The following is a 14,683-nucleotide window of genomic DNA, read 5'->3' as shown; positions in this document are numbered from 1 at the left end:
CTACAAACACACACGTGGACACGTGGCACACACACACACTAATGTGCCATGTGTCTGGGCACAGACACCCCCACTACAAACACATGTACCGCATGCTTACACATGGATGCACCATGTGTGCGTGTACGTGGACACCCCTACGACAGACACGCACCCGTGCACATGCACCGCATGCTTACACACTAATGTACCATGTGTGTGGACACAGACACACCCACAGCACAGATATACATGTGGGCACATGCGCCACACGCTTACACACGGATGCAGTGTGTGCATGTACCCGGACACCCCGATGACACAGACGCACACATGTGGACACGCACCACGTGCTTACACAAGGATGCACCACACGGGTGTGCACACAGACACCCCCTCAACAGACACGCGCCACACGCTTACACACTGACCACCACGTGTGCGTGGGCACACAGCACACATACACAGCAGGCCCCGCTCGCCCTTCTGGCCGGGAAGGGCCCCCCAGATCTGCAGCAGTGGCGAGTTAGCAGAGCCTGCTGGTTCCTGGGTACGTAGGGGGGGTGCATAAAGGAGCAGACCCTTTCTCGAGGGACACCTTACCCCAGTGGTGACGTCTGGGGCGGGAAGGTTGGCAGGCCCCCCAGAGAAGCGGTTGTAGCGGGCGTTCTGGCCCAAGCTCATGTTCTAGGTGGCATCTAGGGTCTGCGGGTGGCAACCTCTGTAGGGGAGCAGACAAGGGGGTCAGGGCGGGGCTCCCGTGGAAGGCACACTCGGGCCTCTCCCCACCACCAACGCCAATGCACGCGTGTCCACGGCAGGCAAAGTCTCCTACATCCCTTCCGCCCAGGTGTTCACAGGCGAGGAAGGGAGGAGCCCCACGCGGGCGGATGGTGCCAGCTTCCATCTTTTGAGCCTTCGTCATCTGAGGAGCCTGCCCAGCTCCACCCCAAAGGTGAGGGAGCTGCCTCTGCACCCCAGATCCTCCAGCCTGAGTCACAGCCAGTCACCTTCAGGCCCATCCCTCCCGCGAGTGAGATGTCCCCCGGGCCTCCCTTGAGTCAGATGTCCCCAGGGCCGGGGCCAGGCTTTGGTGGGTGATCGCGGTGCTGGGCCAAGCACGGGAGCGGCACATTGGGAGACCAGCCACAGCAGGACGAGAGTGTCCTGCCCCCCCAGCCCCAGACCCAGGGCGGGGACGGTGGTCACAGAAAACCCTGTAGGTGCAGTAAGTGGCACCTACCTCTCCTGAGCCACAGTGCAGAAAAAGCTGCAGCCCCAGAAGAGAGGAGCTAGAGGGAGTGGGGGGGCCCAGCCCAGGGGTCCAGGAGTGCTGGCCAGGCCCAGTGCATCTGCAGGGGAGAAAGGAGGCCCAGCAGGCACAGCACCCTGCAGACGGGGCTCTGGCCCAGCCGGCACGGCACCCTGCAGATGGGGCTCTGGCCCAGCCACAGGTCTCACAGCAACTCCTGCCCCAGAGGACTGTGGTCCCTCCCAAGCGCTCCTACTACCAAAAGCCCGCAAGGCTGCATCTCGTCGGGGTGCACCGTCCCCTGCAGTGATGGAGTTGGCTGGGTTAGGGTCCCGAGCTCCCTGAGGGGAGGAGGGTCACACGCCCAGGGCCACTGCCACCCGACGACCCTCGTTCTTCACCTCGGGAGACACCTTGCAGCACCTCCACGACACTGCACGTGGGCTAACCTAATCTCCCTGGGGTCGGAGACCCCCTTGGCTCGCCCAGCACTGACACCAAGCGTCAGACACTCCCCAGAGGTGGCCAGCTTCTTCTTACACCCTGGGGCAGGTGGCAGGCATGAGAGCCCACACCACGCGCCTGGCCACTGGGTTGGGGGCAAGAAACCAGGAGCAGCCCACCCCAGGATGGTGAGGCTGGCTGCTAAGGATGCAGGACAGCAAACAAGCCCCCCAGCCCGCACCAAGGGGCCAGGCAAGGAGAGAGCCAGCCCCGAAGGCAACACACAGCCTGGCGGTTCTGGCACCTTCGCCATCAGGCTGTCCTGACCCACCCCTCTGGCGATGCCCACCCCACACACGCCTTCAGGGTGGCCCTGTCACCCTCTGCCACCACACAGCATCTCTTCACCGACGGGCTGTCTCAAGCACTCGTGGGTCCCTGGCACCTGCTCCCTGTGCCGTCTGCCACTCCCTCGCCCACCACCCACCATGGGTCTGCTCAGCCTTGAGACTCAGGCCTCACCCAGCATCTCCCAGGAACCCTTCCCCAGTCACAGGGTGGCTCTCGGCCCTGCAGCTGGCGCTGCCTCGAGGCACCCAGCCCCCCATGATCTGAGCGCCCCGCAGGTCTGGCTAGACGGGGTCCCGAGAGTTTGAACCCAAAGCCTCCCTCCTCGTGCCCCCCGCCGCACCCCTGCTGCACAGCGCAGCCTACAACACCCCCGCCCAGTGACCACCTTGGCCCAGAGCGGGGACAAGTTCAGACACGCACAGGGCACTGCAGCTGGAAGGCTTGGCTCGTGTGACCCTAGACGGGCTCTCAAGAGTGGGCAAAGGCCAGCACTGGGGGCTGCAGCGGGGCTCGGAGGAGGGCTCTCAGGCTCTGAACTGGCCCTGGGCAGTGGGTGCAGCAGTCCCCACTCCACAGGAGCCCCGGGGTCCTGGGCCAGTGGGGTGAGGCCATCCTGATGGGGTGAGGCACCGGAACCTGGGCTTAGGAGGATGTGCCCCGTCAGCAGTTAGCCCAGGAGGGCCCGCCCTTTTCAGGAAGCCCGCAGTTGGTTCCTGTCTGGCCTGTGGGGTGCCCGCTGGGAGGAGAGGTGGGGGACACAAAGAGGCTGCCCTGGACACTGACCTGGATTCCACAAACCCATCTGCTCTCTCCACAGCACACTTCCAGGGACGGAGCGCTGCCTGGGGTGGTGGCGGGCCGGGCCAGCAGGCACTTCTCCCCCAGGGAACCTGGCCAGCCCACCGGTCCCCAGAGGTCCAGCCCCCAGCATTCCGTCCACAGGCGCCTGTGGCCAGCTGCAGTCAGGCCTCGCAGGGCGCCCCGAGCCTCACTCTGCTCTGCTCTGAGGTGAGGTAAACAGAAAGGCATGCAGCCACATGCAAAGCACCCGGAAGATTCCACAGCCAATGATGGCCAGCCTGGCCGACACACGACCTGACCCTGTGGGGGTTCCCAGTATTCAGCTGAACCCCTCTCTGCTCCCTGCCTTGTGCTCCATAACTCAGAGACTGCATCCCAAGAATCTAAATCTGGATTGAGCAAGATGACCAGAGCCTCCCGCCCGATCCCACAGGGTTGGGATCCCACGGGGTTGGTCTTGCAATAACGGCCTCCCCATTCCCCTCGGGCCAGGGAATCCTGCAGGTCACACCTGGGAAACACAATGCCCCTGGTCCCCACAGCTCTGGCCTCTTCTGCACCCCCAGTCGGCCTGAGGCTCTTGGGGCAGGAATTCTCGGGCCCTCACCCTTGGGGCCTGGCCCTGTCTACACGCCCTCTCCCGGCGCTGGGGGAAGCAGCTTCCACAGGGTTCACGCTGTCCTCCAAACCAGGCCAAGCTAGAGAGGCAGGCTGAGAAAGGGTTTCCCCGTCAGCCCTCTTTGGCCCTCCCTCCAAAGTCCCAAGGGGCCCTGAAACCCAGGGGGGTGGCCGGGAGCCGGCCTGGGAGCCAGGGTGTCTGTCTTTAAAGAGGAAAGACCCCCTACTCCTGGAGGAAACAGGCTGTTACTCCTGCTACCGCCTGTCGGTCGGTCGGGAGGTGTGACCAAGGGTGCCATGTGGCCTGGGGCCAGCTGCGGCAGGCCAGTGGTGGCGAACGGGGGTTTTCCTCCTGCTGTCCCCTCCTGGGAAAGGCTGAAGCAGGCCAGGGGAGGGCTAGCCATCCTCTTCACATCTGAGTCTGGGGTCGAGGTTCCTGGGTGCCAGAGAGCTCGCTGCAGCCACTTAGGAAGCAGTCCAGCATCCGCACATAATGCCCCTCCGTGGGAACCTCACCCCACCATCTGTGCAGGGAGGGTGAGGCTGGCTCCCCAGGACTCCCCCAACCCCACCTCGGGGATGCTGGACGCGACTCCTTGCCCCTTCCCCCCAGGACACACCCCGAGGGGTCTGGATCAGGGGTGGCGGGGTCCTTCCCTCTTGGGCCCTGGCAATGGCAGCAGTGAGAGTGGGCAGCCCAGGCCGTCCCACTGAAGCAAGGGGCAAAGGAGTCTCCAGACACAGCTTCCTGCTGGGAGCATCACACGGGTGGGGGGTGGTCGTGGGGTCGCCTGAGCAGCACGTGCTGAGGTGGTGGGGTGGGCAGCCTACCCTGGGAATCCCATCAGGCCATCAGCACCGTCTATTCCAGTGGCCACTGCCCCAGGGAGGAGCTGGGCGGTGCAAGGGGCCAACCCTGTGGATGGCCAGCATCACAGTGCTGTCTGGGGGACCCAGGCTGCCCAGCCTTGGGTCAGCCCCTGCCTCGGGTCCCCGTGGCCACAGTCCAAGGCAGCCGCCCAATCCTATAGAAACGGGGCTGGTTTCCGTAGGAAAGCCACGCGCTCTCCTGGCGGTTCGTCCTCTTAGCACGGTTTTTCCATCCTGAACACGCAGGGTGTGACGTCAGGGCCTGGGGGCCCTGGCCTCCTCCTCAACGGCCCCCCTACCCTCCCAGCACTCTGTCCGGGCCTCTGCCCCCACCCCCTTCCCTTTCCTCTACACCACAACCACGACTCTTCAGTCCAGATGCCTACATAGCCTTCTAACCGGCCCCTTCCCCAGGGCATCCCCTGGCATCCCCACCGCCTGCCCTCTCCTGCCCAGGTCTCCCCATGGGTCTGAGCCTCTCCAGCGTCCACGGCTCCCCCAGCTTTAACTCCACCACTCACAACAGGAATGCTCGCCTCTTTCACACCCGCCCCTCGGGGCTCAAGCATCATCTCCCCGTCCTTTCTTTCCCAGGGAACCTGGCTCATCTGGGGAAGTTTGGAGGGCTTCCTGGAAGAAAGGACTGATCAGATCCTGAGTGGGCACCTGTTCTCCAGTCTTGGCGCCTGGCTGCAGGGGCCACTCCAGGGGCAGCCCGCCTGCCTGCACTCTCCCTTGGCTCAGCACCTGCCTGGCACCGGGGGGTGGGAATGGAGGGGGCAGAACCGGGCAGCCTCTCCTCGTCTGTGGAACAGGATCTTCAACTAAAGGAAGCAGGTCTGGGCTTTGCCTGGCATCTAGGGCTCAAGTGCCTGCGGCCCGGCCCAGTGACTGTGCCTTCCAAGCCACCTGGGGTCACCGTCTCAGCGGCTCCCTCAGCTCCTGTCTCCGTGCACTTCCCTTTCACACCTCTCCGTGGAAGCTGGGAACCTGCGCGAGGGCGCCATGGCTGAACTGGGTCTGAAGGTGCAATGGGGACTCAGAGAGCACCCGCCACCCCCACCCCACTCCAGCCACACGGTGGCCTCATCACCTCCTCCCAGCGCCCAAGACACCTGCAGTCCCGGGGCTCCGCCAGGCTCCTGGGGTACCCTCCCCCCAGGAACTCCTGGGACTGGTTCAGCTCACCCTCCCACAAGCGTCCAGACAGCCCCAGCCTCTTCCTGCTGCTCAAGGCCTCCAAGCCCCAGGTCTGCACGTAGACATCAGCACCAGCCCGGGCTCAGTTTCCCTCCCTGCCTGCCCCCCGGCTGTACTGAGGAACAACCCCGTCTCTTCTGCCCAGGGGCCGGCTCACAGGGAAAAATCCACGAGAGCCGGGGGGCTGGCTGGCCCCTCTCCCACCAGCAAGGCCAGGCCAGAGGGGATCTGGGCTCAGAACAGGATACACCCTGCAACGCGTCTCTGGGCTGGGCGCGTGCTGGCACTCCAGTGCAGGCACTCAAGGTGTCCTGACAGATGGCCCAGCAGAGCGACAAGGAGCGCAGCTGCTCGACCCAGGCTGACCTGGGCCCAAAGCCCACCTCCGCTGAGCAGCTGTGTGGCTTTAGGCAAGCTGACTGCCCTCCTGGGCCTCAGATTTCCCACCCAGAAAATGGACGGAACCATGAGAGATGACGTAAGACTTAGGAGTGACGGCTCCACACGGCAGCTGCTCTCTGAGAGCTGAAGGTGGAGGCTCAGAGAGGCCGCGTGGCCAGCCCAGGGACACACAGCCAGTGAGAAGTCACACTGCGCTGAGTCCAGGTCCGACCAGTACCAAAGCTCTGCTCCGTCTGGCTCCTCTGCTACGGCCAGCAAAGCAAAGAGCCCCCCACGCGTGTAAACCAAACTGCACCAGAGAGGCCGAGTCACCACGTCCAGCTGCCAACCACCCCCGACCCCTCCACCTTCCACCATCTCTTCTTGCTTTCTAAACGGCTCATCCTGCCTCCAGCCTGCTCTCCAAGGTCCACACCCAGCACGTGTGCTGGGCCCTGTGCTCGAGAGGGGGGATGTGGGTGGCTAAGAGTAAGTCCAGCCCTAGAGAAGGCAGGAGCCTGGGGGGCCAGCACGGTCAGGAACACAGGAACCCCCTCATTCAATACAACTAAGACACGTTTCCATGAGTTCCTGTCTCCACTCAAATGGATGCTTAAGACACTGATTGTTCCATTCGTTTCCAGAAAAATCTTCACGCACAGCCACGGTAAGAGCCGGAGAGCAACTCCTCAGGTTGGGGCGCTTACTCCCGGCCCTCAGCTCCCTCAGCCAGGTTGCCTGCACTCCTGCCATCAAAGGGCAGGTCTGGCCTGGAGAGAGGGTGGCTACTGGATGTAGGGACCCAGGACACAGGGTCTCTGTGGAGAAGCCCGAAAGCCCAGAGCGGAGAAGCAGGATTTACGGCAGAGCCAGTACCCACGACGCAGACCCTCAGGCAAGGGGTCCAGGAGGAGAGAGACCCGGAGAGAAGGAACAAGAAACACGGAGGCCGCGTGCTCGGCACCTGGCAAACGCCAAGAGGTGCGCAGCTCTCAGGAGAGGGCAGCAGCCAGGCTGGGCAGCACGGAGCTGTAAGCAGGGAAGGCAGCGCAGTAAAGTGGAACCCCACCCCAAGGGCAGGGTGAGATCCAGCAGGACCCCGCCCCTGAGGCCCCACTCGGCCTCAACACTGGACCCCAGACTTAGCCCCAGCTGACCGCCTTGGCCTGACTCAAAACCACCAGGGCCAGGCAGTCAGACCCCAGTGAGGGTTACTGAACACCCCTCACACATACGCACTGCTCCTCTGGAGACCCATTCAACCTCCTCACTGCTCCCGTGACACCCCACCGAGCCCCATAGTCCACCCTCCATGCACAACCAGAAGCTTCTTTACTAGACGAAGATCCAACCTCATCAATCCAATAGCCTCCCCTTGTACACACAATGGCATCCAAGTGGTCTAAACAGTTAATGTGCTCAGTGCTAACCAAAAGGTTGAAGGTTCAAGCCCACCCAGAGGTGCCTTGGAAGAAAGGTCAAGCAGTTTGTTTCTGAAAAATCAGCCATCGAAAACCCAGCGGAGCACAGTTCTACGCTGACACACATGGGGTCGCCGTAAGTCAGATCTGACTCCACAGCAAGTGGTCTGGTAGACACAACGAGATCCCCATCCCGCGCCCTGGGGGCCGGCCCTCGACTTTTCTCATCCCTTTGCAGTACTCTGCGGGAGTACGCCAGGGCCAAGCCCTTTCTCACTCAGGCCGTTTGCACATCTTGGCTCCTCGCCTCGGAACGCTCTTTCTGGGTTACTTTCCAGGACCTGCTCCTGCCCCTGCTGGGTCTTTAGCTAACTGTTCCCTGCCCAGAGGCCTCTCAGGAGCCCCAACTCTCTTTCTCAGCACCCTGTTTCTTCTTCATAGCATCTACAGCAACTCCTCCTTGTTCTAGCTGTTTACCGTCATCCTCCCCACGACAAGAAAAAAGAAAAAACAAAACAAAACAGTGGTTCTCAATCGGTAGAATTGCCTCCCCAGGACACTTGGCGATGTCTGGGACATTTCTGGTTGTCACAGGTGGGGGCGGGGTGCTACTGGCATCTAGTGGGTGGAAGCCAGGGATGCTGCTCAACATTCTACAATGCCCAGGATAGTCCCCTACCACAAAGAACGATCTAGCCCGGATTGTCAACAGTGCCGAGGGGAAAAAACCCTGCACTCCAAGATGAGCTGATGAAAACTGGGATCCTGTTCCCCCGCAGTTTCCTCGGCTCCTACAGTGTCTGGCACCCAGGCGGCGCTTAATAAATGCAAAAAGAAAAGATGAATTAAAGACAAGAGAAGGAAGGGATGGAGCGAGCGACGGGTAACCCGACAGGCAAATGGACAGACGCAGAGACCCCGGCCCGACTCAGCCCCGCCCCCCAAGGCCAGAACCCCTCACCCTGACCCCGAAGCGTCCGCGCCCCCATCGCGCAGCCCCAAGCCGCGATTCCCCGGCCCCGCGCGCCGCGAGGACACTTACCCGCCCGTGGCCGCCGGGGAGCTACAACGCTGCCCAGGCGTTCCATCGTGCCCCTTCGGCCGCCGGCCGGGAAAGGGACCAGACGCGGAGCCGGAAGTGCCCAGGCGCCGCACCCGCCGGGACTTGTTGTTCCTGGTCTCCCGGGGCCGGGGCAGGGGCCTGACGCGCGGCGCTTCAGAAACCACGACTTCCGGCGGCCCAGACCACGCGGGGTCGGATTGGCAGCTTCGGAATCACTCTATGTTGCAGATCGGACTCTGATTGGCTGTAGGCATCCGTCGCTCACAGATAGGCTCAATGGCCTGCGCAAAAGGGAGGAGTTTTGGCGTCGGGCCTGGGAGACGGCCCCTAAAATAAATACGTAGCGCGATTGGTGGAAACAGCGATGGTAGAGCGCAGGGCCTATCAGGTACGAGTAGGGCAGATACTTCCGTTAGGATTGTTCAATCACAGAGAAGGGGCAGTTTCTATAAAGGCTTGAGCCTCGCGGTTCTTCGTTCTTTTCTGAGTGTGAGGGTGTGGTGTGTTGAGCAGATTATAGTCGTCAGCCTGGGGCTGAGGGCGTTCCTCGAACCCTGCAGGCCGGCCTAGCCCCGGGTCCAGCCTCAGCCTGAGCTGCACGTGGGTCCTTGCGTCTCTCCAGGTTTTCCGTCGGAGGAGTCCGAATCTCCAGACCCACACATCCGTCCAGGTAAGCCTGGTCCGAGCCTTTTTCCCCGACGCAGCCCCGAGCCCGTGATGAATTGCTTTAACATCTGACACCTCGTATGAAAACTGCACGTGCAGTCTGATTATTTTGCAAGACTGAGGCTTCAGGGTGCGCGACCTTGATGGGGAGGAGGGCTGGGAGTGTAAACCGCTTGCCCCAAACCGTGGAGGGGGCTACTGTCTACATCTTGGCGCTGTCTGACTTTCAGAGCCATCGGGGAACCGGCTGCAGACCCTGAACCTAAGTCAACATCTTCAGCCCGGCGGGCAGCAGGGCCTGGTGGTAAGGCGGTCGCCTGTGTGTCTGAGATACTTAGCAATAAAGTAGAGGTGGTGACTTGGATGTTGTGTTGGTTGTTCTTACCTGCCTGCATTTTGCCCCCCAGAGGACCGCTCATCCCGGGTGGAGGTTGGGAAGGGTTGGGGTAGAGACATTAAGGGGGTATTTCTTGCGTGTCTTGGGGTTGCCTTCTCCGTGTTTTGGCTGTGAGCCTAAGGAAGATCAGGCTTTGTGCTTTTCATGGGGTGGGTCTGAAGCTCTCACTAGCAGGCAACTGAGTGCCCCTTGAAGCCTGGTGCTGTGTCTTGAGGGGCATTTACACTAACCTAGGTTGTCACATGCTCCCTAAGGGGCTTCGGAGTTTGGAGCAGCAGAATTGAATGGGTGACCTCGGCGGTCCTGCCAGGCGGTCTCTGGTGTGCCATGTTGGGAGGGTGCCCCACCTTCTTGGAGTTTGGAACCTGGGCCTTGCTGAGTTTCCCTAAAGAACCTGGAGTTCTAGAAGTTGAGTTTTTTTCAAACAGACAAGGTGGAGGGGTTCCAGAAAACGCAATTTTATTCACTAGGAGTGAAAACAAAGGTTTGCAATCAAAAGACTGTAGCTTGATGATTTTAGTGCAAGGTGGAGCACTGTCCCAGCTCGGCCCCATTGTCACCGACTGCTCCTGGCCTCGCCAAGGCAGGCCTCGGGGACGGGACCCTGCATGGCATGCGGGGCGTACACCTGTCGCGAGTCTCCCTGATGATTCTGAATTCCCATGTTATATTCCCTGTATTACAAAGCCTTGGAGTCTCCAAGGTGACGGAAAGACCCTGGATACGGTGCTTAACCAGACGTAGCAGATGGGGCGGGAGCGGCGGGCGGCCCGGGGACACCATGCACAAAGGAGCTGGCGGTGGAGCCCCCTCCCAGCGAGGCAGGGTCTGCCTCTCCCGCCAGGCAGTGCACATGGCTGCAGTCATGGCTTTTCTAGGGCATTAGGCGCTGTGCACCTTGCCTAGCGTCCAGCAGGGGGCAACAGAGTGCTGGGCAGTTGGGCCTGGACATGTGGCCACCCCCTACCATGCTGGCCCGGGGGGTGAGGGCTGCGTACCTGCTGGCTCCCTGAAGCCGGTTTACTGGGACTGGGGCATGGAAGGGGCCAGGCTGAGCCTGAGTCCTGGGGATGACCACTGGCAGTCTGTGCCCAGCCAAGTCGGTCCTGCTTCAGGGCCGGCAGCAGGAGCCCCCGCGGCCCTCCTTCTTCACGTAGTCGTGCAGCTGGAAGCGGGGCTCACTGGGGACCATCGTGGAGCGCTGCTTCAGCTCCCTGCGGGACCGGGGACAATGAGCAGGGTGGCCTGGAGACGCCAACCAGGGTGTCCAGGTTGCTGGCTCGGGGTGGGGACTTACTTTGCTATGGCCGTGAAGGCCAGGTCCACGTTTAGGCCTGTCTTTGCGCTGGTCTCCATGAAGGGCAGTCCATACTCCTGCAAACAGCTGCTGCCAGCTGGGCCTTGGCCTGGAGCGACAGCTAAGACCCCGTCCCCGCAGCCACAGGACCACCTTCCTGCCACCCCCACCCCCTACTCACCTTGGCTAGCTTCTCCCCGTCCTCCCTCTTCACCTCACGCTCCTGGGTAGAGTCCACCTGGCTCGGGCAGATGGGGCTTGTGACAGCTGGCCCGCAGCTGCCCACCCACCACCCTCGCCCACCCGGCCAGGAAGGACAGGCTGGGCCCACCTTATTCCCCAGCAGCATGAGCACCACGTCGCGGTGGGCGTGCTCCTGGATCTCGCTCAGCCAGGCCTGCAGGGACCAGAGACCTTGGAGCCCCAGGCTGGGGCGCAGTGGAGGCGGGGAGCTGGGATCTGTAAGCCCCAGGGCCACACCCTCTAGGCGCCTGCAGGGCTCTTGCTGACAAGGCACAGCTGCCACGCTGAGGGACCTAGTTTATAGGTGCCTGGAATGCCCCCCAGGCCCCCCAGCGCCCTTACTCTCGACCCTAACCCCTGCATTCGGGCCACCAGAAGGGGGTATCGCCACCCCCCTTCAGCAGGTCTTCAACCCTGTGGGACCCAATGCCATGTAAGCCCTTCCTGGGGGTGGGGTGGGGTCGGGAGGTCCCCCCAGTGTCCCTTAGCAGCCCCGCTGCCAGGAAGGAGGCATTGACCTGGATGTTGTCAAAGGAAGCCTTGTTGGAGACATCGTAGAGCAGTAGCAGTGCTGCGGGCAGACGGGCACCCGTCACCCACGCCCTCGTCACGCACACCTCCCCACTCACAGAGTGGTGGTGACATCATGCTAGCGCACCAGCCACTTCCTACCCACTTGGCACCCAGGCACAGCCTCAGCAGGAGCCAAGGGAGCTCGGGCACCCACAGACAACAGCCCGCCTCCCTGGGTGCCCGAGGCCCTGCACTCACCATGAGCGTCGCGGTAGTAGGCATGGGTGACACTGCGGAACCGCTCCTGGCCAGCCGTGTCCCAGATCTGTGGGGCAGGCGTGGCCCAGCGGTCAGGCGGTCCAGCCGCTCCCGGGCTCCTCTGCCCCCAACTCCCCCCCCCAGTCACCTCTCACCTGGAGCTTTACCTTCATGCCATCCACATCCAGAACTTTGTTCTGAAAGAGAACCAGCCAGCTCCCGCCAGGGCCCAGCCGGCTGCCCCGTCCCAGGCAATGGCTGGGCCGGCACCATCCTCTGGCTCAGGGCTCCCAAGAGGGGGTGGGGGTGGCGCCAAGCCAGGACAGCCCAGCCCAGGTGCCCAGATAGGGAGACTGAGTTAACGGGTCCCCACCTCTCAGGACCTGCCAGTCCCCTAACTCAGGAGGGCATCAAGCGCATGACCCTGGCTAGACCCTGAGTCTTCCCTCCACCTGTGGCCCCCAGAGGTTCACTCTGCCCCCACGCCTGCCTCCTGGTTCCCCTCCCTCTGCCTGCAGGTTCCACGGCCTCTTTCACCTGAGGGATCCTCAGGTCCCCCAGCTCTCCTCACCATGCCCCCCACAGCCCCCTAGGCGAGCTGCTCCAGGTACCCCCGCCGTGAGGATGCCAGACCCCTCGCCCACCCGGGCGGCCCCACACTCCAAGGCTCAGCCCATCCCGAGACCTGGCACATAGCCCCCTGTTCGTCACCCACTCCTGTTGCTCTTCCAGCCCCTGGCCCCCCCCCACCCCCGTATCTCTCAAGCCCCCAGCCTCTCCACTCCTGGGCCCACTTGCCCATCCAGCCTCACCCCCCATGCCTCTCCCCTGCTCAGCTGAATGCAGCCCCCTTTCCGTGGCCGGCAGCAGGGTCCTGCCACCCCAGCCTGCCCTCACCTGGCCCCCTTCCCACGCTCTCACAGGCTGCGCTTCTGCTCCGAGCACGTGTAATAGCTGACTTCAGATCACCCACGCTGTGACCCCAGGCACGTGATTGCCAGAGTACCCATTGTGGGGGCTGCCCAGGGACATATGAGCATGTGGCCCAGTGAGGGCCTCTCCTGCTAAAACTTACCAGGGGTTGGCGGGGGGGGGGGGGGGTGTGGAGAGGGAAGGAATTGCTTAACAGGTACTGAGTTTTTGTTAGGGGGCAGAGAAACGGGGAACGGGTCATGGCTGCACAGCACGGTGAACATCATTAATGTCACCGAGTTGTACATGTAAAAATGGTTGAAATGGCAAATGTTCTGTTACATGTATTTCACCACAATTAAATGAAGAAAAAGCCTCTCCCCTCCGGACCCTGGGCTGCCGAGGGCAGGGCCTGCGTCTGTCCGGCCCACGGCAGTAACCCCGGAGCCCTGAACCATGCCTGCTCCACAGTTGGTGCTCATTGCACATTTGCTGGCTGATGCTGGTCCCCAGCCTGGCCCTCCCAGGACAGGAGTGGACACGGGGTCCTGTCTGCTGGGGTGGGTGGGACAGGAAGGGCTCTCACACAAGCCCCAGCCAAGGGGCCGGCACGTGCCGCCTTCCCCTCCCCCAGCCCCTTCTGTCAGGGTGCTCCTGGGTCTCCAGGGAACCGGGCGTAGCCATCTGCCAGGCTGGGGAGGACACCCCGCCTTCCTTGGCACCTGGGGCAGCCGTGTGAACCCAATGGCCTCGCCTCCCTCGCTGCCTGACCAGAGCTAAGAGGGGGGCGGGCAGGGGGCCAGAACAGGCAAACGCCCCCCACCCCAGCCTAAACTGCCCCCCTCTGGCACCTCAATGCTGACAGCCTCCTGGAAGACTTGAGGGGACCTGACTCCCAGGCCGGAGTTAGCCCCTTTCCCGTCCCCAGACTGGCCTCCTGCCCAGCCTCCCGCTAACTGGGTCTAATTAAAGTGTGAGAAAAATGCAAATCCCAGCTTTGCCGAGAACACACCAGCACCTTGGCACGCAGGATTCAGACTGGTGGGCAGAGCTGGGGGCTCTGCTTCCGGAGCCCCTGTAGGTTTGAGGCCTTGGCCCTGTCCTTCCCTGCTGACCCCCCACAGGCTGCTGGGGGCAGTGGAGGTGGCTCAGGGAGCCAAGAGTCCAGGGGCACCCCCAAAAGAGCCTAGGAGACAGCCTGCAGGCTGGCGGGGATGAGGGGGCTCTGAAAGGAGAGGGCAGCCAGGTGGGAACCTGATCTTCCTCCCCAAGGGCAGGGACCTCTCCCCCAAACAAGGTCTGGGGACACAGCCCCCAGTCTCCAGGGAATGCCCCTCCCCGGCTCTGGGGGTGGGGGGGTGCTGGCGAGCACTACAGCCACCTGTCCCGTGGGACCTGGGCGGCAGCCGCGGCACCCCCTGCAGCCCCCAGAATTCCTCTGTGCTGGGCCTTGGCTTCCCTGATGGCCAGCCTGGGGGCACCAGCTCCTACCCACAGAGGCAGAGCAGAGGGCCCTAAGGGTCGTGCCAGACCCCTGGCATGGGCACATCTCATTTCAGTCACTGGGAGGCACAACCTGACCTGGAGCTGGGTACTGCAGGGAAACGGAGAACCAGGGCTCCCGGGGGGTGGGTGGCTGGGTGAGCAGAGAGCAGACACCCAGTCAGTGCCCCCACTCACCCGGAAGTCAATGCCCACTGTGGAGATGAAGGTCCCTGCCAGGAAGGCCCCGTCCTTGAAGCGCACCAGGAGGCAGGTCTTCCCCACGCCCGAGTCACCCACTAGCATCACCTAGGGCGGAGAGAGGGGGCAGGATATCAGGCCTCTGAACAACCCTGAGGGGGCGTCAGGTGTCCCGGGAGCTGGCCTGGCCTGGGGGCTGTAGGCAAGGGGCAGGCATGGAGGAAGAAAGCCCAGGCTGGCAGGTTCCACAGGGCCCGGGGGAGACGTGGCAGCCTATGACCCCCACCAGCATGGACCCCCAGCTTCCGCCTCTGGAAGGCTTGGTTCCCTCTCT

The 14,683-nt window shown here is 62.7% G+C and overlaps 2 protein-coding genes and 1 non-coding gene across 7 annotated transcripts in view; 1 reads left to right on the top strand and 2 right to left on the bottom strand.

Moving 5' to 3' along the window:
• Window positions 1-8,492, bottom strand: part of TRAF7 (TNF receptor associated factor 7) — a 19,913-nt gene extending 11,421 nt beyond the window's left edge. For 2 of the 5 annotated variants that reach the window (XM_023728393.1, XM_023728395.1), the window contains exons 1-2: window positions 8,360-8,492; window positions 583-700 (exon numbers count right to left, since the gene is read on the bottom strand). In XM_023728393.1, the coding sequence (XP_023584161.1) occupies window positions 583-663 (81 nt within the window). In that variant the 5' untranslated portion in view covers window positions 664-700; window positions 8,360-8,492. Of the gene's footprint in view, window positions 1-582; window positions 701-7,996; window positions 8,209-8,359 lie in introns of those variants that run through there. The other 3 variants (XM_023728394.1, XM_023728396.1, XM_023728397.1) reach the window with 3 other exon arrangements.
• Window positions 8,493-9,089: 597 nt separating this feature from the next.
• Window positions 9,090-9,172, top strand: LOC111820022 (small nucleolar RNA SNORD60). Its single transcript, XR_002823583.1, has one exon. It is a non-coding gene; the product is annotated as a small nucleolar RNA SNORD60 (small nucleolar RNA).
• Window positions 9,173-10,554: 1,382 nt separating this feature from the next.
• RAB26 (RAB26, member RAS oncogene family) lies at window positions 10,555-14,465 on the bottom strand. Its single transcript, XM_004373176.1, has 8 exons — window positions 14,347-14,465; window positions 11,910-11,951; window positions 11,755-11,821; window positions 11,502-11,554; window positions 11,072-11,137; window positions 10,922-10,978; window positions 10,741-10,817; window positions 10,555-10,657 (listed from the first exon to the last, which is right to left on the bottom strand). Exons 1-8 carry the CDS (start codon window positions 14,452-14,454, stop codon window positions 10,555-10,557), a joined length of 573 nt encoding a protein of 190 aa, XP_004373233.1. The 5' UTR covers window positions 14,455-14,465.
• Between the last annotated feature and the right edge of the window lie 218 nt (window positions 14,466-14,683).

This window comes from Trichechus manatus, unplaced genomic scaffold (genome assembly GCF_000243295.1).
Source record: "Trichechus manatus latirostris isolate Lorelei unplaced genomic scaffold, TriManLat1.0 scaffold00024, whole genome shotgun sequence".
In the NCBI taxonomy this organism is placed as follows: domain Eukaryota; kingdom Metazoa; phylum Chordata; class Mammalia; order Sirenia; family Trichechidae; genus Trichechus; species Trichechus manatus.
Note: the sequence above shows the minus strand (reverse complement) of the source record. Positions and strands in the feature narration are given on the sequence as shown.

Coding starts and splice junctions, on each gene's coding strand:
- RAB26 (XM_004373176.1), bottom strand. CDS start 14,454: ATGCTAGTGGGTGACTCGGGCGTGGGGAAGACCTGCCTCCTGGTGCGC. Junction 11,138..11,501: donor CTTCCTTTGACAACATCCAG/GTCAATGCCTCC, acceptor TGGTCCCTGCAG/GCCTGGCTGAGCGAGATCCA. Junction 10,658..10,740: donor GCCTTCACGGCCATAGCAAA/GTAAGTCCCCAC, acceptor CCGGTCCCGCAG/GGAGCTGAAGCAGCGCTCCA.